The sequence below is a fragment of the Lepidothrix coronata genome, unplaced genomic scaffold, assembly GCF_001604755.1.
Source record: "Lepidothrix coronata isolate B3197 unplaced genomic scaffold, Lepidothrix_coronata-1.0 Scaffold94, whole genome shotgun sequence".
NCBI classification, from domain to species: Eukaryota; Metazoa; Chordata; class Aves; order Passeriformes; family Pipridae; genus Lepidothrix; species Lepidothrix coronata.
The window spans coordinates 3,396,791-3,418,784 of record NW_016690274.1 but is presented as its reverse complement, the minus strand read 5'-3'; the positions used below and the strand labels follow the sequence as shown (position 1 = coordinate 3,418,784).

At 41.7% G+C, this 21,994-nt stretch overlaps 1 protein-coding gene across 2 annotated transcripts in view; it reads left to right on the top strand.

The window, feature by feature from the left end:
• Positions 1 to 3,835: 3,835 nt before the first annotated feature.
• Positions 3,836 to 21,994, top strand: part of UST (uronyl 2-sulfotransferase) — a 162,754-nt gene continuing 144,595 nt past the window's right edge. The window contains exon 1 of one of the 2 annotated variants that reach the window (XM_017822053.1): positions 3,836 to 4,434. In XM_017822053.1, the coding sequence (XP_017677542.1) occupies positions 4,179 to 4,434 (256 nt within the window). In that variant the 5' untranslated portion in view covers positions 3,836 to 4,178. The remainder of the gene's footprint in view (positions 4,435 to 21,994) is intronic. The other variant, XM_017822055.1, reaches the window with a different exon arrangement.

Below are 21,994 nucleotides of genomic sequence, written 5' to 3'. Positions count from 1 at the left end.
CCCCTTCTAGTTACTTATATCTTTGCGAACTGTCAATTCTAAAATATCACAGCTGAGAAATTTGCTTTAATAAGAATGTATTTAGTGAATTTACTTAGAAAATTGGAAAAAACAATGTTCATATGTTTCTAACAATAGGAGAAATATGTATTGTCTATGTTAGAAACAAAATCCTACCACTGCAAAAATAGGAAATCATAGTGCATCCGTTCCTTGGAGCACTGGTCTTTGTATTTTAGGAGTGAGGGTTTTGATATTTCTTTGGAAGACTAGAGATTTCTCTACAACCTCGGATTACATGTGCTCAGTAAATGAGAGCTGCAGCACTCCAGCTGTCTGGTGCAGACATTCCCAAACAAGATACTAGTGACTTAGGCTCAGAATTCTGAGTGCACAGCCCAGTTGGCAAGACATTACGTTCAGGCTGGCTGAGCTGGTGGGTAACCCATGCTGATCTGGCCAAATGAGTCTCTCTGCCAAGAACTGCCAACACACCACCTCCTTGCGCTCTTTATCTCGCTTCTTGAACTTGTTTCAGAATCCATGCATTTGGAATTATGATTCAGTGCAGGAATATCTAGTGCAGTACCAATGTGGACTCACTTGGAAATTTTTGGCAGCTATGCTCTCTCCTTTATACAGAGGAGCATCCTCTTCCAGCCCCGGGGACAGTGCCTCTATGCTCACAATGTCCTTCTCGCTGGAACCATTGCAGCCACGAGGGGGATTCAATCTGAGCAAGAGCTGGACCTCCTCTGGATGAGGCCATGGAAGAAAACAGATTTGGACAAGGATCCTGGAGCTCTAGGAGACGAGGCGAAAAAGTGGGACAAGGTCAAGGCAAGCAGAGGATGAGGACTGCTGCAGTGAATACCACTCTGAAAATGATTGATTCTGCGTCTGCTAGCACCAGAGCACTCCTACATGATGTCAGGCAGATTACTTGAACTACAGGTGGCCACCGAGTGCTCTTTTTATGCTTGGTGTTCGGTTTGAGAGCCTGGGGTCTGATTTGTGGAAGTAGTTAGCATTCACAGCTGCATCTGAAGTCAAAGGGAGCTATGCTTCAAACATACAAAGTACTGCATCATGATAACTATTTCACCAAGGCGAACCCCAGTCATCTCAAGGCTGGCAACGAAAATTAATTGACGTATTTAACCTTAATCTCTCTGTGTCTCATTTCCAAATAAGTAAAATGGTGATCTTTGCTGCATCTCATGAACGTAATTTATAAGCATTTATCGTATGTTCAAGGTACTGTAACAGTGAATGCTGTAGAAAAGCCTGCTACGATGTTAATAATTCCACATTACAAGCAGGATTTAAATAGCTTTAAACAAAGCCTGAGAACGTATGCTGAACAAAGAGATTAAACATAAACTGAAAGGCTGCACATTCAGTGAACAGTATCTGTCCCATGCACTGTACAAGACAGTGGTTCCCTGAGCAAAACAATATCATCACACAATTAAAGGCTAAATTGTAAGTCATACCCTCTACAAGTCAAAACAAGTTTGTCTGAAAACTCTTACCTTTGGCTTATCCTGAAGTGTCAATATTTGGCTTTTATGCAATAATATTGCTTTAAGGGGGCCTTGTGTTTTGGATTCTTTGGGTTTATTTGTGTGAATGGGAATGTAATAAGTTAAGGATGTATATATGTTTTAATTGCTTTATGCTTTGTGTGTGAAATCATACTGTTTTTGTTAAAGCAGATGAGTAAGAGGGGAATTAAAAATAAGAAAAACAGTTGCACTTTATCAAGCTATAGCACAAAGTAAATAGCATTTATTTTCCTGTGCATTGCCCTAGCTAGGCATTCTAACACATCACACATAGGTGTGGTAGTCCATATTTGTGAAAGCACATAATTTTACACCTAATTTATACATTTAAGTATATGTTTCAAAAAAAAATTTGTATTCTTCCTCCCAAGAGATTTTTTTTATCCGTTGATGCTTAGAAATATGGCAAAAACTCTCAACAGTACAGTCTTCCCACTTTAATTTTACTCTATTGATTGGTCTCTTTTTCTGTCTTTTTTTTTTTAATCTCTTCCTAGAGATCAAAGACATTCTTTGCAACAAGAAGAATAAAGATTTATTGATTCACCTCACAGGTGTTATCAGTCTTCTCCTCAAAGCACCCATTTTTCTCAAACATTCAGTGTAAGCGCTTACCTATTTCTCATCTGCAACAGCAATTAGCCCTATTAACAAAATCTGCAGTGTTGTCATCCAAACTAGACAATAGATATGGAAGTATTCAAAAGAATATAAAACATGAAAACATCCACAGAAGCAGTGCACATTAAGTAAGCCTCTAATACTTCCTAAGTGTTTCAAAGCCACATTCAGGAGAATTAAGAAGGGGTAGTTAAACCGTGCAGTTGGAGTTATGACTTTATCTGGTGAAAGGTGTTGGCTGCTTCTGTTTTAAATGAACCGTAGTCCTAAAGATTTAGCCCAAAGTGGACTTATTTTTGTATTCTGTTACTTTCCTCTTTTACAGAAATGAAGTGTCATAACTAGCATTGCCTTTGCTACAGGTTTTGTGTACGATTGTGAAGTATCTGTGGATTGATGTTGTAGAACTCTGTAACTAAAACCAGGAGATTTCTCTCCAAATTAAGGTCTGCTCTTTCAGGCCAAATGTGGGTGGGTATTTTTTAAAAAGGAATACTATGGGAATGGTTATTTATTGATAGATTCTGTCTTTGTGCTCTTATCCACACCAGCAAGATTAATTTCCATATTTCAGCAGATGCCCTTTGCTGCTGGTTGCTGATAAAAAAACTGAAGCCAGTAGTGTAGGTAAGATCCAGGCATTTACCCAAGCCTTTCAGGGCAAGTGGCAAAAACATTTGAATGCAGTCTCCTGAGCAAAATTTCCAGCTGCAAGTGTACAAAGATTATGAGTCAGGCCCCCTAGATCAGAATACATTTTTTAAGCCTAAAAAGGAAAAGCCTGATTGTTTTTTAATTTCTGACCTGGGTTGCACTTGGGTCATGATTTCCTACTTTTCTCCCAAAACACAGTAGATGTTGCTGTTGCTTAGAAATGAAGAGTCTCGTGTGACCCCATGAGCAAGTTCTTGAGAAAGCCCCCCTACTTCCAGCCAGGTCCATAAACAAAACGGTGAACTAGCATTGCCACCCCAAGATCTTCTCCCTCCACTGCTGCACTGGCAATGCAGCTGTATGGAGGAATGAAATGTATTTTTACTTCAGACAATGCCCAAGAACAAGAACAGCTCCAAATAAGCCATCAGGACATACCAGGGACATATGTTGTATAAAGAGGATGAAGCTATTAAACAGCTCAGCGCTGAGTGAATGCCATTCACCCACCAGTCACAGGGCTGGAAGAACCTGTCTAGAAAAAATAGTATGATTCAGTAATTAGAGGCTGTATCATAAGCCATATGTGCAAGGGGGTCAAATTAAGGCTGCATGAGCAATCTTTTGTAATTTCTGTACTCGTATAAAGCCTTGTCCCCAATAGACACCAGCTCCGCTTCAATCACCCCAGCAAAGCTGCAAGGAAAAGAGAGGTCCCACTCTTCCCTCACGAACGATATCACACCACTGTAAAGGCAGCGGATCTTAACGCTGCGTTAGTCTTGTCTCCATCACTCTGATGTCAGACCCCGGCGGGCCGAGGGAGGTGTGTGGGGCCGGGGCGGCGGCGACACCCGCAGGGGTCGCTCGCGCGGAGGCCACGGGCGCATGGCGGGACCGGGGCCGGGGCGGGACCGCGGTGGGCGGGCGGCGGGGCCGGGGCGGGCGGGAGGCGGCGGGGCCGGGCGGCGCGCACAAGTCGGCCGCGAGTTGGAGGCGGCCGGCGGCGGAGTGTTGGCTGTAACTTGACACCGGGGCGAGAGGCCGAGCGGAGAGAGGGAGCGAGAGCGGCGGCGGAGGAGGAGAGGAGCCCCAGGGAGCGGGATGGTGACCACCTCCTTCCCCTCCCCTTAGCGGCGCTCCGCACCAGCAGCAGCAGCAGCAGCCGCCGCAGCGCCGGGGACTCTCGCCTGCCGCGGAGCCGGCGATGGGGACGGGACGGGTCCCCTGAGGTGCCGGGAACTTTCCCCGCCGCGGGCAGCCGGAGCCGGGCAGGCGGATGGAGGATGCGCTTCCCCCGGCGGGCTGCGTGAGCCGGAGGGGGCGAAGGGGAGGATGAAGAAGAAGCAGCAGCACGGCGGCGGGGACTGCCCGGTGCCCCGGCCCCCCGCGGCGGCGGCGGCGACGGGAGGGGGCCCGGGCCAGGGCGGGGGCTTGAAGAGGCGGCGGCCCCTCTCGCTGCTGCCCTTCCTCTCGCTGCGCGACTACGGCTTCTGCATGGCCGCCCTGCTGCTCTTCTGTTTGGGCTCCCTCTTCTACCAGCTCAACGGAGGCCCCCCGCACTTTCTGCTGGACCTGCGGCACTATCTGGGTAAGGGCAGCCGGCGGCGGGGACTTGTTGCGGCTCTTCCTCACCCCCCGTGGTGGCTGTGCCTGGGCCTCCCCCCGCGCCGGGGATGCGGCCGGGGGCAGCCGGGGGCTGGAGCGGCGGGAGGCCGGGGCTTCCCTAGCGGGGCGGTGGGGTCTGACACTGGAGCGGGACTGGCCGGCTGCGCCCCGAGAGCCGAGCGTGGGGGCGTGCCCTCCCAGAAGTTCATGCTGGCGAGAGCAGAGTCCCCTCGGAACTTTCTCAGACCCGAGACTGCTCTGCGCCCCGGGGCGGCTCTTTGTCTGCCCGGTCCCAGTTGCAGGGCGCTCTGCCCCTCGCCATCGGGTCGGTCCGAGGTGGCGGCGGCGGAGCGGAGGGCAGCGCACCGGGGCAGCTCGGGCGCAGCCGCCCGGAGCTGTCAGCGCCTCCCCGCCCGGCGCTGTGTCCCGGAGAGGAGGAAGGGGGGACGGGTGGCCCATAGCAGAAGATGCTGTTGTAGAAATTCAACCAACAAACAAATAAAAAAAATCCTAAAACCGAAACATACACTTTGCATCCATCCTTGTGCAGCGGGTTTGCTTCTGGAGAGAAGGGTGTGCTAGCAGGGTCAGCGCAGCAGCGCTAGAACACTCGAGCTCGCTCTGGTGCTTTGCCACAGCCTGCGCAACCCCGAAGGAGGTGCTCTGGTGGAGCAGGTACAAGCCCGCACTGTGGCCTGTAGATCTCATCTTCATGCTGACCACAAGTTTTCCCGTGGTTTTTCTTTGTTTCGAATTTCTACGTGCTAAATGTTGCTTCCATGCTTAGCATGGAAGAGAGAAGTTGGGTGAAACAGAGTGTATCGTGAAGTCATGTAAGTACCTCAGTCTGGCACAGCTGTTGCAGATGGTGGTAGTACAAGGGGGAATGACTTTAGACTGAAAAAAGGTAGATTTAGTTTAGCTATTAAGGAGAAATTCTTCACTATGAGAGTGGTGAGGCACTGGAACAGGTTACCTAGAAAAGCTGAGGATGCCCCATCCCTGGCAAGGTTCAAGGGCAGGTTGGATGGAGCTTTGAGCAACCTGGTCTGGTGGAAGGTGTTCCCTGCCCATCACAGAGCGATTGGAACTAGATGGTCTTTAAGGTTCCTTCACACATTAGTTACTCTGTTTTACTTGTCTTTGTGAACAAGTCTTTGGTGGTATATGCTGCAGAAGGCCAAGCCATAAGAAACTGTTAGATTGCAAACAAAAGTACAGTTCTTGTATTGCAAAAAATAAGCTGAAAATCCTTTCCTATGTGTACATATTTTATGAACAGCTTAAAAATTCAGCTCTGTGTGCATGTGTTGCTTTTCTTTACGGGAAAACTATCCCATGTCTTCAGTTAACTGTTGAGAGGTATGGAGAGGCAGTAGGACAAGAGGCAACAGATACAAGTTGCCACAAGGGAGACTCCAATAAGATATTAGGAAAAAAAATTTCAACGTGAAGGTAGCCAAACGTTGTAACAGGCTACCCAGGGAGGTTGTAATATCCTTGTAGATACTCAGAACTCAGCTTTACAAGCCCCTGAGCAACCCAAGTCAATTTGTGACTGTTTTGTTGGGAGAATAGGACCAGGAGAACAGAGGTCACTTCCAGATCATGTTATTCTGTGATTCTGCTGTAAAAAGTCAGTGAAAATTCAAGTGAAAACATGAGAAGAAGAAATGCTTTGAATATTACTTCACAAACACAGCAACAATTTTGGCTTGAGTTTTAACAACTTTATTTTCTTCCTTTAATGTTACAGTTAGGAAGAAATTCCTGCACCAAAGAGGAAACTGACAAATTTTCCACCACAGAATCACAGAATTCTTAGGGTTGGAAGAGTCTTCTGGAGATCATCTAGTCCACCCTCCCCCCCAAGGCAGGGTCACCTAAAACAGGTGCCACAGGGACTTCTCCAGGTGGGTTTTGAATGTCTCCAGAGGGAGACTCCATGACCTCCCTGGGCAGCCTGTTGCAGTGCTCTGCAAACCTTGATGTAAAGAAGTTCTTCCTCATGTTGAGGTGGAACTCCTTGTGTTTTAGTTTATGGCCATTGCTCCCCATCCTGTTGCTGGGCACCACTGGAAAGTCTGGCATCATCCTCTTGACACCTGCCCTTGAGATACTTATATGCATTCATGAGATCCCCTCTCAGTTTTCTCTAGACTGAACAAGTCCAGCTCATGCTTCTGCCAAGGTAGAAGAAGATTTTGCTTACAATTGATTGAGTTTTTAATGGGATTAAACACAGACTTCTGGTTTTCAGAGGAAAGTTTTCGTCAATTTTTAAAATTTTAGTTTTCATCAAGGATAAATTTTGCTTAGCTTGGGTTGTAATAGACTGCAAGAAACACAGGGTTATTCAGCTTCTCACTTTGTGGCCTTTTGGCTGCTTTTCAGGGATCCAGGAAGTAAAACTAGGATCTACTACCTTAATCCCTCCTAGGCAGTGGTTGCATGTTTGCTGGAAAATCTTCTGAGGCCTGCAGATGAAAGGCTTGGAAACCACTGTGTCTTGGAGAATGGGTCATGATAATTTTTGTGAGGTGCTCAGCAAGTGCAGAAAAGCCTTTGTTGTGTATGCCTGAATGTGATGAGCCTCTGGGAAAGGAGTACAGTCTTATTTGAAAATGGTTTGGGGTTCTTTTGAAGTGTAGAATTTTCTCAGGAGAAAGGAGACAGATCTATTAATCTCTCTTAATGAATTTCTGTACTTGTTATATCAATTAGTGTAGGAATTTCCTTTCTGTGCCTTGGTGACCTGGGATGTTAAGACAGGGACTTGCCTAACATCCCTCACCAGGACAATGGCTGAGAGGGAAACAGAGTCCTTGTGGTTGGAGTCTCAGTACCTGCTGAGCAAGCTGGGCTGCTGCCTCTGCAGACAAGTGGAACATACTCTGGGTAGTAAGGTGCCTGCTTGCATGAACCTTTCTAAATAAAGTTACTTTACTCTTCCTTGGTCTGCAGTTTTACTTGGGTTGTCAGAGTTGATCCATGTGGGTGACACTGCTGAACATTTTATTTTTTTGTTTTTTAACTGAGTGGAAGTCTTACAAGAGTGGTGCATACTCCTCAAGGTATCCAGTTGGGAAGGTTTGCAAATTCCGAACAGTTTTTTTTGCAATCAATAGGCTTGTTGTCTTCCAGGGACCTAACAGAACTGCTTGGAGGGATAGGTATTGGACATCCAGTCCTGCTGACTTCCAAAGCCCTACATGTGCATGTGTGTTTTATACAGCAGTTGGACTAGTCAAGTTGCATGACATTAAAAAAAATTAAACTTCTTTTTTTTCCCTTCAAGCCACAGATCCAGCGTACAAGCAATTCTTCCACTGAAGTTCTTCCAACCCACAGTTTCTGCAGTTATAATTTAAATCTCCAAACAAAAAAAGAACAGTTAGTTTGCAAACCATGTTTGCAGTGTGGAAATTGCACAGTCGCCCTCATTGTATTTAAATCTACAAGAACCAAGAAGGAATAGCCTAAAGGGAATATTGATTTCTCTGTTTAACTACTCTGTAGCCTCCATAGCATGGGGAGGGGTCCTCTTGTCTGACTCTAGGGTTTTTATTTGCAAGTTTCAGTGCATTGCTCATGGTTAGTTATGTTACTGTGGAGGCAGTGATTGGAATGTTTTTACCTCAGAACTTGAAAGAAATTCCTAAGTAACAACACAAAACTTCAATAGTGGTCAGGATAGAAATCACACCTGCATTAGGCAGGTGTGTGCATAAAAGAGAATCAAGACAATGTGAAAACACTGCGCTTGAGAAACTTTCATTTTTTTCTTAGGGCTGCATCATATGCTGTGGAGGAGGTATAAGTTTATTTGAAAAGGAGTGAAGTGTGAAAGTTTTCTAGTTCTATGAACTTCTCTTTGGAGGGTGGGAAGATCAGTGTGTTTTCAGAATATTCAGACTATTAGTAAATTTTTTTTCTCCCAGGCCAGCTTCTCTGGCATCTTATCAATATGTGTCTCCCTTTTTGTTTGATTGCCGTACTGATTGGGGATAATCTTGGGGAAACATTATGGCAGTTTGTAGGGGAGACAGTAGCTGTATTCAATATTTCCACTTTGTGTTGCCATCTCTTTTATTCCAGAGTCATCTGGAGCAAATGAGAATGGAGTAGTAGATACAAGGCTGTGCTTTGTTGTTTATCCTGTTTTGACTTCAAGCTTATAGTAGTTCAGAGTACAGAAAGGTCTGTGGAAAGCTAATGGTTTCTGCTATCTGTTCTGGATGTGATTCACAACTACACAGCTCAAGTTTCACACTGTAGTCATCCCATCAGGAGGGATCTAGAGCCCTGCTTTTCAGCATGAAATTGGTGAGGGCATGGACATTAGTGGATTATTTCTAAAGAATCTGTGGAAGATACTTAAAAGTACATCTGTTGTCAGTAGGCTTAAATTTGCTGTATGGGGGTACATACCAGTCCTGGACCATCTGTGAGCTCCAAAAACCAAGAAAGTTTAAAAACTGCCAGGCTTTCTTTCCAGTAATAAACTGCAGTATTGGGATTTGTACAAATGAGGTCTTGCTTTTTGATTCTGCCAAGGTAATCCTGGCTTGCTCATTGAAAACCAACTCCAACAGTGAGAGGAAGTGAGAAGAGTCTTCCCTTAGATGAGTAAGACAGAAATCATAAATCTTGGACAGCCCGGTGGCTTTTGGGGAATGCACTAGAGGCTCCATTCCCATGCAACTGTGGTGGTTTTGCATTGCTTTATTCTCTGCTTTGACTTATGATATATATGTGCTTCAAATTACAGAAATGAGAATTTTCAAGGGCTGGTAGTAGCCCTTTAATAGCCAATAAAAAAAAAAAAAAAGTCTTTTGATCTTCAGTATTTGCTGTGCAAACTCATTGTTCATGTCAATTAAAACATTTCCCCTGTTGAACTCCCCAGGAGCCTGCCAGCAAGTACACTGGTTTGAGGGCATGTGAAAAGTTGCCTGTGCTGTGATTTCCTATGCAAGACAAAAGATTTAAGTGACCAGTTGTGTTCCTCAAACAGTTGCTATATTGCTCCCTACTCACTCTTCACGACACTGGAAGCTCTCGGGTATTTTGGCCAGATGGGCTTGGTAGGCTTAAAGTTGTCACAACAACAGTTGTGTTTATTTTAGACACATAGGGGAATATAACCATAATAGAAGCAGAAAGAAATCTGAGTATTTGAGAAGGCTGTGACAATAATCTCCAAAATATTTAAAACTAAACAGCAAGTGAAACTTTTTATTTAAATAAAGGTAGTACGAATTGGCTTTATTTTAATAGGGTGTTGTGTTTGAGGCTTTTTTGTTTGTTTTTGTTTTCTTTTTTCGTGACCTGTCTGACTTTTTCTCATTAACATGTTAAGAGAGGGACAAAAAAGAAAAACTGACTAGCCAAAGCAAACAAAGTGACTGAGTGTTTTGTATACAAGTTTTATTTATAAGCTGTAGAAGGGGGAAAAAAAGTTGGAGGTTTTTTTGGAGGGGAATTGGTTTGGGTTTTTTCTAAACAATAGAAGCACCTAGCATACTTTATTATTGCAGATAGTCAGCATGGTGCTTTTTTGTGGCCAAAAAGGGATGTCTCATCCAGTTTTGCTTTGCACATGGATCATGAGTCCTTTACCGTTTTGAAGACTCTTCAGGTGTGTGACTAGGAGACACACAGTCAAGGAAGGACAGGTCTGTGGGTGAGATCTGCTGTGTGGTGACACAATACCCATTTTGAGATGAATATGCTTTTAACAAGGCCCTGATTATGTTCTTATTGACAGATTTTTTTCTGATTGTTCTCAGGAATGCGTAGTTCTCAAAAGAGCTTTTCTGTACTCTAAAGCATTTTGATTTTTCTCTCACTTTTCAATGGATTGTGTAGTTGCATTACACTTGGAATTTATTAAATTTTAAAATTCATTAACATTGTAAGGAACTGAAAAGCCAGTTTAGAAGCTGCTTTCTAAAAGCTTTGGAAAGAGATGACCTGAACCAAAATGGAAAGTGTGTAGCTATATCTTCCTTAATTAGCTTTTATGTCCTCTTTGGACATCCTCATTTTGCTATTGTGAAAGCCATACATATTATCTTTTAGATAAAATATGTTTGGACTTCCATTTAGGTTGCTAAACTCTCAAGTTATAAGTGAGCTTTTTTGGAAGACAAAAGAGGTGCCTCCTCTCCAAGAAGCTTTTGTTAAAAGACTGCTCATCACTCACAGCTTGTCTGATTGTAAAATTAACAAAGCTTTGCCTAACACGTGGTGCTGTCAAGGAATACTCTATGGAGAACCAGAACGTACCTCGTTTTATGACCAAGATCATAAAACTCAAGCCTTTTCCTTTCAAAAAGATTAAGTAGTCTCTGAACTACATTCTGCTGGCTGGCCAAAAACACTCTGTACAGTGAAGTCATAGAAAAAATGCTTAAGATTGTGTGAATGTGTTGTGATAATATTCTAAATATATTTGGAAAAGTGGACAGCATTTTTTCAGGGATGTATTTTCTGCTTTCAAATCAGACTCCAGTCTGGGAATTGGGAATTGCATGTATGCAGATTTGTACATATTTCTTTTTCATATTGTCAACTTTGTAATTTGGCAAGGGATTTAAAGGATTAGTTCAGTTTGTGATGCCAGGGAATATTACTACAGCTTTTTCAAACATTTGTTTATTTTGGTTTGGTTTACTTCTAGGTTATATGGCAGTGTGGTATATACACCTCTAAGAGAGTATATGAGTATATATAGAGGTTAAATGGGATGCTCCACTTGGGCTTGAGAAGATGAGGGAGGCTTCAGTTCCCTGCCCTGGCAGACTTCATGTAACATTGAACAAATTGTGTGTTAATTCTGTCTGTGTTTAATCCCCTAGATAAATGTGTAACAGAATATGATATTCTCAGCTATTGTAGTGGTCATAGCTACAGAAACGCTGAAAGGGAAAAGATGCTTTTGATAAATCCTTTTGTCATGGAGTGTTTTTGGCTGTGTCAAAGAGATAAGGCAGTGTTAGAAGGGAGCTCCTGTGTAGACTGAGGCAAAGTCAGTGGTCCAGTTGCTTTTCTTTCAAGGTGTCACCACTGTTCACTATCACAGTGTCTGTGCAGTTTTACTTTAGGGGTTATTGCTATAATTGGTTTCCAGTGTCTTATCAAAGGGCCTCAATTTTTAGATGCATCCCCATATAGAAGGCTTCATGTCCAGGAGAATATAACCAAATCACTTATTTCTTGTTTCCAGTGGTGCTGCTTAGGCTTCATCTGCAAAAATGAAAGTAAAAATACGGTTTGTTGAAGCTTTGTTCACCCAAAATGAATGGGAAGCATTTTGTTCTTTGTCAGAGGGTGCTTGGTCAAAAGGAATTGTGGCTGCCAGGAGGAAAAAAGTGGTCGTTGCACTGGTTCTCATATTTTCATACAAAATTAGGGAGGAGGAAAATTGCTTTTGCTTAGTGTTTTACAAAGAATGATAAGCATTGAAGGCTGCCAGAAAGAGAGACTCTATAGCAAAAGTAACTCATACACTTCAACACTCGTAAAGTTCAACACTTAATGCTCTGTGGGGAAAATAAAGGCTGTCTAATTTTTTTTCCCCCCTTAACTCTAGTAAAGAATCTGAGATTAATTAACATCTGTGCTAGCTCTACTGCACTGATTCCTGATAAAACTGTTTTGAATGCAGTAGTGCATGTCAAAATCACCTGTGACAGTAAGTGGAAGTTCTTCATTTGTTATTTAAGTACAGGTCTCTATTATCAAAATTTGCAGAACATATGATGAAGGTATAAAGAGGGACTTGGTTTTGACATGATTTTTGGTGGGAACACTGTAAAATGGTCGAATAAGAGCCTAGGACTGTTCTGACACAAAAGCTTGAAACAATATATAATAATGGGTTAAAAACAAAAAGAACAACACATTTATTTTTCCTATTCTCATATTTTTTCAGTATCCTTTTCGCCCCCCCCCCCCCGTTTCCAGATGATGATTGGTTCTTTCTCCCCCACCTCTTCTTCTGATACCATCATTTAAATTCAGGCATTTTTAACAAGATAATTTCTGCTGTCTTTTGTGCCTAGCAAAAATCTGGAATTACTGAAATTATCTGAGTGTGTTTTGTAGGATAATCACAATTTTTTGGACATAAATTTCGAGCACTTAAGAAAGCACTTCTTTCTGGGTTGTTTTCTTTGCTTCATGTGAAAGTACTTGCATATTGTTATCTTCTGGTTCCTGTAACCTATTCAAGAAGAACACTGCTGGTTATTTTGTTTTCATAGCTGTCTCTCTTTGCAAGGACCAGTTTTCAGGTAAGATGTAAGAGTTTACATTTTCATCTTGGACTGGACAAACAAGTCTGTTGTAGGGTTTTTTTCTGAAGTTGTGACTTTGCACCTGCTGCTTACCCCTTGTGAGCACTGTTCTAAATTGCAGCGATGTGAAAGCAAGCCCTGTGTTTCCGCTGTTACAAGTACAGCCAAGAGGAGTGAATAGCCAGTCTGTGTGCTGGTGTGAGTGTGTGTGAACACACTTACCAAAATAAACTACTGCATTGTTATTCAGGGCAGATAACTTCTGAGGATGTTTGCAGCCCTTTCTAATTTGATTGTCTTTCCTGAAGTACTGGGTGGTAGGGGGAGGTTCCCATCCCCTTTATGTGCTGTCCTATTTTTGGACCAGTAAGTTTTGGAGCTAGGGCTAGCAAGGGTCTAGGGGCTGCTTGTTCATACCATGGGGGCAAGAAGAGGATAAGAATCCTTTGGTGACAATGAGGTTCCTCTTCAGATCTTGCTATAAGATTCATAGCCTTCTCAGCTATTTTTCTGCATTTCCTGTCTTATCATTGAGGGGAGAGAGCCATTTCCAGGTCATTACAGTTTATTATAGACATATGATGCAAGTAGGATTGGCCCTTTTTGGAGATGTCAGTTGCCTGTTGCCTGTTGACATTAACTTGGAGGGGAACACCAAGCTGCCACTGCCTTAGTCACTACTGCCTTTCCCTGGGCAGCAGAGATGCTTGACTGTAAGAACGAATCTGACTGGTGCAGCAGTGGCTCCACTGCTTTTAGCTAATGCTTTTGGGGTTTTTTTTTGGTGTGTTTTTTTTTATTTATTATTATTATTATTATTACTTTTTTTAACTTTCAAGTGAAAGCTGTGGAAAGTGATGACAGATGATTTTTTTCACCAAGGAATGTTTTCCCCATCGTTATTGGTGAGCAGGCAAATAGGTTTTCAAACATAACTTATGTTTATATAATGAGGCATTTGTTTTTTTTTGTTTTAGAATCTGGGTTAGAGGATGTTTGGAGACTGGAGGGGTGGATAGGAAGCAGAGAGCAATTATTTGACTGAAATTTATTTTATTCTCTTGCTCTTTAGAGCTGCACTGAGGGAAGCAGACCCTGTTTTGTTGAAAATAGACATTTGGCTTTGTTTGTAACCGTGGAAGCACAATGATTAGGTTTGTGTTACGGTTTCTGAGTGCTAATGCTTTAGAAATAGACATTTGGACGCTTGCCAAGGCTTCCTACTTATCATACTTAATGATTCAGAGTAGAAATCATCAGGAGACTGGAATGGAAATCATGGTGCCCATGGCAATTTGAGTAAAGAAGCAGTGCACCTCTGCCATGTGTAAATAGTATGTTTTAGCACCCCTGAGAATGTTTATTTTAAAATCCTCTACGGATCAAGTGGTTGGTTCGTTCAGTTTAATGTATCTGCCCCGAGAGAGGATGCCAATATAACATTGTACTCTTACAAGGTTACTAAGTGCTAGCAAATGACAATTCTGTGAGATGAGCTGCCAGTGTTTGGATTAAAAACTGCTAGTCAAGAGGATTTGATTTGTTATTTCTACTTTTTTTTTTTTTTCCCTAATGAGGAACATCCTAGACATTTTTGGGGAAGGAGCTGGTTTGTTACAACTGTCCTTATAGTTTCATAATAAGTGTTTCCGAAATACGTACAATGAAGTTGTTAGAATAAGTGACTGTTTCTTAGCTTTTGCCTAATTTCTACTAGAGACTATTGTGAAGCCTCTGTTGTTGCTTGGCTTTTGAATGGAAAGGCAGATTTCTTTGAAGGAAAGTGATTTTCTCAAAGATCTTTATATGATGTTTCAGCCAGATTTCAAAGCTTGCTTTTGAAATCTAAATTCCAGCTATGGGTCTTTTTACCTCATAAGATATCCTAAACTTTGGGAATTCTTGTGTAGATTAGAGTTTGCACTGTTTCTCTGAACAGGTTTTTTTTGTCTATCCAGAATATGAAGCTGTACTCTTTTGCTTCATGGCAGTGAGTTGTGTTGAAATGGACATGAGTCCGAAAGGGATTGGGGGAGGTGGGGAGATGTGAGAAGAAACCAAGCCTTATGATGTTGTTTCAGAAAGTGTTTCAGAATTATCTCACAATATTCAAGTTTTGGGTTAGATTTCAGATTAATAACTGTGAAAATCTATAGTAATTGATTAGTGTTATTATGCCTGTGTTTATCTCATAGTAATTAGTAGGAGAGAGCATTAAGTATGACCAGCATCAATGTGCTCTCTTTATTCAGTCTTTCTGATGTCTTTTCTTGTTGCCTTCCAAGATGTAAGAACATTCTTTTCCTTCTGCTCCTCTTGTATTTACAGGTAGTTGCCCAGTCCTTTTGTTAATCTGTTCCTCTACAATACCAAACCATGTTTAGTAGCTGGTGAATTCCCAGTCATGTGTTGCTGGTGATCCTGCTTCCTTCATCCAGGTTTTCTTTCCTCAGTGACTTGCATTATAGAGCAAATACTCTTGCCTCTTTTGCCTGGTCTGCATTTAGAGAAGAGCCATCTGAAGCTGTGTGTTGAAAATCAGAAGTAAGTGGGATATTAGAAGATGTGTCCCAGAAGCAGCCCATGCCTTAGCATTCTCAAAGGGTCAGGAAAAACTAATGAGGTACTTTGAAATGCACAGAAAGATCTTGGAGGTCCAATGTTGGTAGACCCCCTCTGTGTAAGTTTGATGAGATTATAGGTAGAAATTGCATTCAGATTGGGCAATACAGTGCCAAGAAGAGTTTTTTAAATAGGAGAGAACTAGTAGGGAGAAGTGGGGACAGACAAGTGTCTTGATCAGAAAAGTTACACGAGATTTAAACTGTGTATGGCTTGTCTGTAAGGACCTGACTCCTTTTGGAGGTTCCCTCTGAAGTCAGCATGGAAAGACAGTGGTATCTCCACAGACTAACTGAGGCTACTTATGTCTTTACAATGACAGAGCCCCTGACTTGCGCACAGTGAAATGCTTGAAGTTTGGTGGGAAGAATCTGGGTTGTCATGGTACTTGTTCTCAGAAACATTGGTTGACAACCAGTGGGAGGCTTCCAAAGAGGAGAAGGAGAAGGATGGGAAGTGTGGAGAGGAGCCTGGAAGTTACATTAGCTAGATGTTTAAATAGATAGGTCATCACTTCATGTCAGTGGGTCATTGAAACCTGAGTTCTTAGGATGCAGAAAAATAACAACCAGATAATGCACTGGAAAAATAGCACTGCAGGAGATATCTATTCCTGCTTGATGGGTGGACTTGGTGCCATGTTTGTTTCTCCCTAAGTCTTGCAGTTCTATGAAAAGGGTGTGTGATGACAGCTTTGATATAATCTGAAAAGTTGCAGCAGATATTGTAAGGCAAAGGCTGTGAAGTTGCTGACTCTTCAGTTCCTTTCATATCTGCAGCTGATTGTCCTTCTCCTAGCAGAACTCCCCATACAAATGTGCAGATTTCTTTTTGTGTTGCCAGTTGGGACATAGCACAATAAGTAAATTGGGACGAAAAACAAAGTAGTGGAGCCCAAGCTCTACCACCTGTGTTTATTTGAGTTTTTGGAGGGGATTTTTTGTGTGGTGGTTTGTTTTGGGTTTGAGGTTTTTTTGGAGGGGGAGTGGAGGGTGAGGGAAGATTATTTGTTGGTTTGTTTTGGTTTTTTGGTGGGTTTTTTTCCATAATGTCATTTTGGTCATCATTGTATCATACACACACATACACAAACATACACACACACAGAGATATATATGTATATACACATTTTTATATATATGTGTAAAAGCAAATGGTAACAAATGTTGGCTACCATTAGGAACAGGCATGGAGACAGGAAAGAGTGAGAGCTGGCTGCAATCTGAGAATGCATTGCCACACACTGTCTGAGGAAATGTTAAAACCAGAAGCAATTTTGGAGGAAAGAGAAGTTTTGATCTTTTATAAAATCAAAGAGTAGCTGCTGTAGATACACATCCCCTGATTGCTGAGTATTTTCAAAGCAATTTAATTCTCTGACAGAACTAAATGATTTTTCAGCCACCCTCACAGAATGGTTGAGCTTGGAGGTCATCTGATCCAATCCCCTGTGCTCAAGCAGGGCCACCTAGAGCTGGTGGACAATCTCCAGATGGCTTTTGAGTATCTTTGAGGATAAAGACACCACAACCTCTGTGGACAACTTGTGCTAGTGCTTGGTCACCCTCACAGTAAAAAAGTGTTTCCTGATGTTCAAAGGGAATGTCCTGTGTTTGAGTTTGTGCCCACTGCCTTTGCTTCTGTTACCACCACTGAAAAGGATCTGGTTCTGTCTTCTTCTTTCAGGTATTTCTGTACCTTGATAAGATCCCCCTGAGTCTTCTCATCTCTAGGCTAAGCAGTCCCAGCTTTCTCAGCCTTTCCTCATATGTGAAATGCTTCAATCCTTCATCATCTTCATGGCCCTTTGCTGGCCTCTCTCCAGTACACTCATGTCTCTTGTACCGAGGGGCCCAGAACTGGATACAGAGTACTCCAGGTGTGGCCTCACCTTCTGGACAAGGGAACCTGATCCGAGAATGTGCGAGGGAAGTCCTTTGCAAAGCAGGAGATTCTTAGGTCTTTTTCAGCTCATATGTGAGGCAGAGGGGAATCTGAATAAATACCATGTACTTGCATATGGTCTTTCTGTTGAAGATTTGTTTCTTAAATTGCTTTTTAACTGATGGAAGTTCATATTGAAAACTGGATAATATTGCCTGTGTTTTGCATGTGAAGGAGCCATTCTCAGAAGTGTGATTAGATGAAAGCTGAAGTAGTAAATGCTTTTTTCTCTAACTGCAAGCTCTCTGCCTTGCCTCAGTAATAATGAGCAAAACCTATCACTTATTTTCATCCATTCAATAATATTTTTATGGAGAGTCAGTCAAATTCAGAGTGAGTTATTTAATCTTCTGATAAACAGCCTTACTCTATTAAACCTGTTGCATTTTCCCCTGTCCAGCTTCGAATCTCATTCTTGTCTTATCTAATCAATGAAGCAAAATTTGGCAAAGCTCTAGGATTCTTTACAGCTCAGCAGTTGTCTGTATTTTGCACTATGCTACATGGAAACAGCTGACAGCTTCATATTTTTTTTCCTCTGGAACTCTTTGGTTATGAATGTTACAAGCTGAAAGAGTTTTAAATAGCATATTGTATCTTTCACCTTCTGACCCCAGCTCAAATACAGCTGAGATTGACAGTAACTGGATCTTATTACCATCCTGAGGTGTTCAGTTAGCTGGGTGCATTAAGTTGATTTAGGAGGTTGTGATACCATTGTTGGCACTGCCACTCCCCTCTTCACTCTGCTGGCTCAAGGATGCTGCATGTCATGCCAGTGAGAGTGTATAGCAGCAGTGGAGGATCCAATGGGTTTTATCTGGTGGGGATCTCAGTGGGCTGGTGCACTTTCCTCCCTGTATCTATGTGCTGTGGTTCTGGGCTTGGTGATGGTGTATATGCTGCCCATGTTAAGTGCAAGAGGGACTTGAGATTCAGAAAGATGTTACTGAGGGTTATAAAGTTTGTGGGGGGAATGGACCCAACTGTCCCCAAGATAATGGATGTGTATAGTGAATTTCTTTATACTACCCTGCTGCATAGATAGAGCTGTGTGTTTGGAGCTATTGTATAAATTGATAAAATTCTTCCTTACAATAAAAAAAAAAAAAAGGCAGGCTTGAAATTTCCTGCTGAAGCGTCATAGAAAAAGAAATCTTTCCATCTTCTGCAAAAGAAACTGCTAAGTGTCCTTCTCGCTTCCTCTTCCCTCTGTCACTCCTGACCTCAGAGTACAACTCTCTGTTTTTTTATCGTCATACAGCAGTTTTCATCTAGCATGTCAAAGAGGAAGGTATTTATTAACATTTTTTTATTTTTTATTTAAAGGGTACAGAGAGAGGGTGTGCTTTCTTGGTGTTATTTGGCTGATCAACAGCAGTATCAAGAATAGGGTGAAGATTCCCTGCACTCTTAGAAGGGTGAGGGTTTTACCAGAAATCTTTGCAGCATGTGCAACAAAACACTGATGCTCAGCAACATGGAAAGTCTTTACTTACCTTTACCTCAGTGCTTACCTGCCTCTCCTGGCTGGGGTGGTTTGAGTTTGTACAGTCTGTGAGGTTCATATCTGCACAACATTCCTGAAAAGTAATGAAGTTGTTTTTCTGGTGGGGCTTCTGAAGCACAAGATGGCTCAGGGATGTGTGAAACCAGGTCTGCCAAAATGTGGAGCAGCATTTGCCCAGCAAAGCCTCCATTCAGCCCAGGTAAGGAAACTCGTATTTTCCTGTCTGTGAGCAGCAATTTTTAGAGTCTTTCCTCGCCCTGTGCCCATTGCTAGGGAGGCCTGCTACTGCAGAACTGTTTGTTGAGCTTAAGACTCTCAAAATGAGAGGGAACCATGTGGGAGTGATAGGTGGGAAAAGAAAAAGTGGGGTGAGAGAAGGACAGGTTGCTGGGTAAAAATTTCCTGATTTATGCTAGAACAGAATATCTTTTAATGTATTCTGCTTAAAAGGAGCTTGCAAGAGACAGGAATAGTACTGGGGGAGCAGATAAGTGATAAGTGCATGTTAAGGAGCCTATTCCTACTGAAAAGCATTTCTTGCTGCTTTCTACAGCTGTCTTCAACACCTCTGTGGAATTTGCTCACCCAAGCCTATACTGTGAGTGGAAAAAGTTGTATTTGTGGCATGGGTAAATGTTAAAACAGCTGCTTTATGTAGCCAACACAGCTTAAAAGCCATATAGTCAGCTTTAGAAATGTTTCCTTAACTTACTTATTCTGAAGACAGAGATATTTTTAATACAAAGGACCTCATAATGGAAATGAGTTGATTTGTTCATGTAAATTTTACCCATCTGCTAGGCCCTCTGGTAATTTTTGCCTAAAATTTTACATCCACAGTTTTCCTTAATTCTATGATAACAGTTGTTGCATTGTATGAGAAAAATTACCAGAGAACTTGTTCTCGCACTGTAACAGAATCATTACCGTGTCACGATCACAAAATAATTATGAAATTTTCAGGCAGATTGGCTAAATGGGATGCTCCAGCTCTTTGCTCTTGCAGCATGATTGTGTTTTGGCTCGCAAAGCCTGAAAACAGAAAATTTTCATACAGACTACTCTGGATATGCATCCAAACTTGTAATCTAATTGTTGTTAGAAATAAATGTGGTGGTCTCAGGCTATTCCTTTGTGAATATGGTCAACATCAAAGAAAGTAAGAAACCTACAGTGATTAAATATATGGTTAAGTCTGAGTTAAAAATGATGGGTCTAGCTATTCAGCTAAATGTAATATGTAATGTGGTCCTGGTTAAAAATATTTCCTTTCTCCTACTCTATAAATAACATTGTAAGTATGGTTTATAGTTTCTCCAAACACCCATTCTTCAGTCCTGTTCTAGACTGTTTGCACTCCTGATTTCTGACTGCGTGGGATCTGCTCACTGGCAAGGCATCTCTCCTATTTTCAGTAAATCTTTTATTTGCTTTAGTGGCATACCTGTGTAGGGAATGGTTCATGGATTGCAGAACTGAGAAATTTTCGTTCCTGATATTGCATGACTTAGATTTCTTAGTACAAACGTGTATGTTGTATTTGGTCCTGTTGCACAGAGGCTTGCAGTACTGTGCTGGTCATAGATATAGTTTGGCAAATGCTCTGGCTCGACTGGGAAAGGAGTTTGAAGAGAAGAACAAGGAAGAGGAAAATTATAAGCATTCTTTCACTTTCCTTCCTTCACTGTGTTTTTGGACACTTAGAATAAAGTGATGGTAGCACTAATGTGAGACTTAAGGTGTTCAGACTCTTGAAGCTGTACTTACTAGTAAACCTCAAACAGCAGTTTACAGGAAGTATAAACTTGTGAAATGTTCTTTTATGTGCTCTTGAATGCATTGCAATTTCTTTGAGAAAGGAAAAGAATTGCTTTACTACCTTAAAAATCCTGGAGATAAAAATAGTTTAGAGTTGGGAAAGCAGTAAGCCACTGGAGTCAGAGTTTGCATTGATGGTTCTTTTGTTAGTCTTACCAGCTTCAGTCTTTCTGTGACACAAAAGTTAGGTTCCTGCTGAGACTTACAGTTCGGTAGAGCCTGATATTTATTTTCTTTAACTAGAAATAATATTGAGTGACCAAAGTAGGGTTATTATACTGGCATATATTGAAATTTCTAAGAATTTGCATTTCATTATTTAATATTATTTTATTTATGCAACTCTATCATCTGTTTGTTTTATTTGGAGTTCAGTCTGTAGTGCCATATTTTCTTTTTTAGGAGGAAGGCATGCTAGATTTATTTCTTGAATAGTAATTTTTTGACTGCGTGTTTTTTACTGTAGAGGTGGTGCAGAGCTTAGATGCTGCATTACAGGACTTTTTCTGTAACAGGAATAAGAGATAGCCTTCTTCTGGAGAAAACAAGATCAATAATACATGTGTGTGAATATATGTATGAAAATAGAAAAAATATTCTAGGTTGCACTCAGTTTTATCAATGTGATGAGGATGCCGCTGTTCATGCATAACATAAAGCTGAAACATGTATAATAAATTGTTTAAACCCATGTTTTCTTCTTTTTCTTGCTACTTGTCAGTATTTGTGTCCTCCTGTTGAGGTAAAAATGAGTAAGGAATGGATATAACACGTACCATTGATCTCCTTTATCCATGAGGTTCAAATGAGAATTTTTTGATGATGTTTCTCCTACATCTGTGGTAATAGATAGCTGGTACTGAGCAGAGATTGGATAAGTTAACAAGTTCTGTGTATAAGAAGAGTTAAATAACCCAGTAGATTAATCCAAAATATTTTCTGTGTGTTTTATGCAAATTTTTATCAAGGTGAAAATGACCAGGTTGTCTGTGAATGTATATACCAATGTGCCTATGAAGAAATTGGTATGAGGTGCTGTTGAAAGTAACTTTGGTTTCTCTGGATGCTTTTCTCTTGGTATTTTGGAGCTTAGACAGCAATGAATGTGCTGTGTACTTCAAAATGCTTAAATATTTTCATAAGTTACTACATGTGAACTCACTGATGACTTTCTGGTAAGATCTGCATTGAATTCTCCCTATAGAGACATTGTTCGAGCATGCAGGGATTGGGTCAGGACAGCCAAAGTCCACTGCAATTGAATCTAGCAAAGGATGCAAAGGGAAACCAAAAGGGCTCCTACAAGCTTATCAGCAGCAAGAGCAAGAAGAATGAGGACCTGCTGC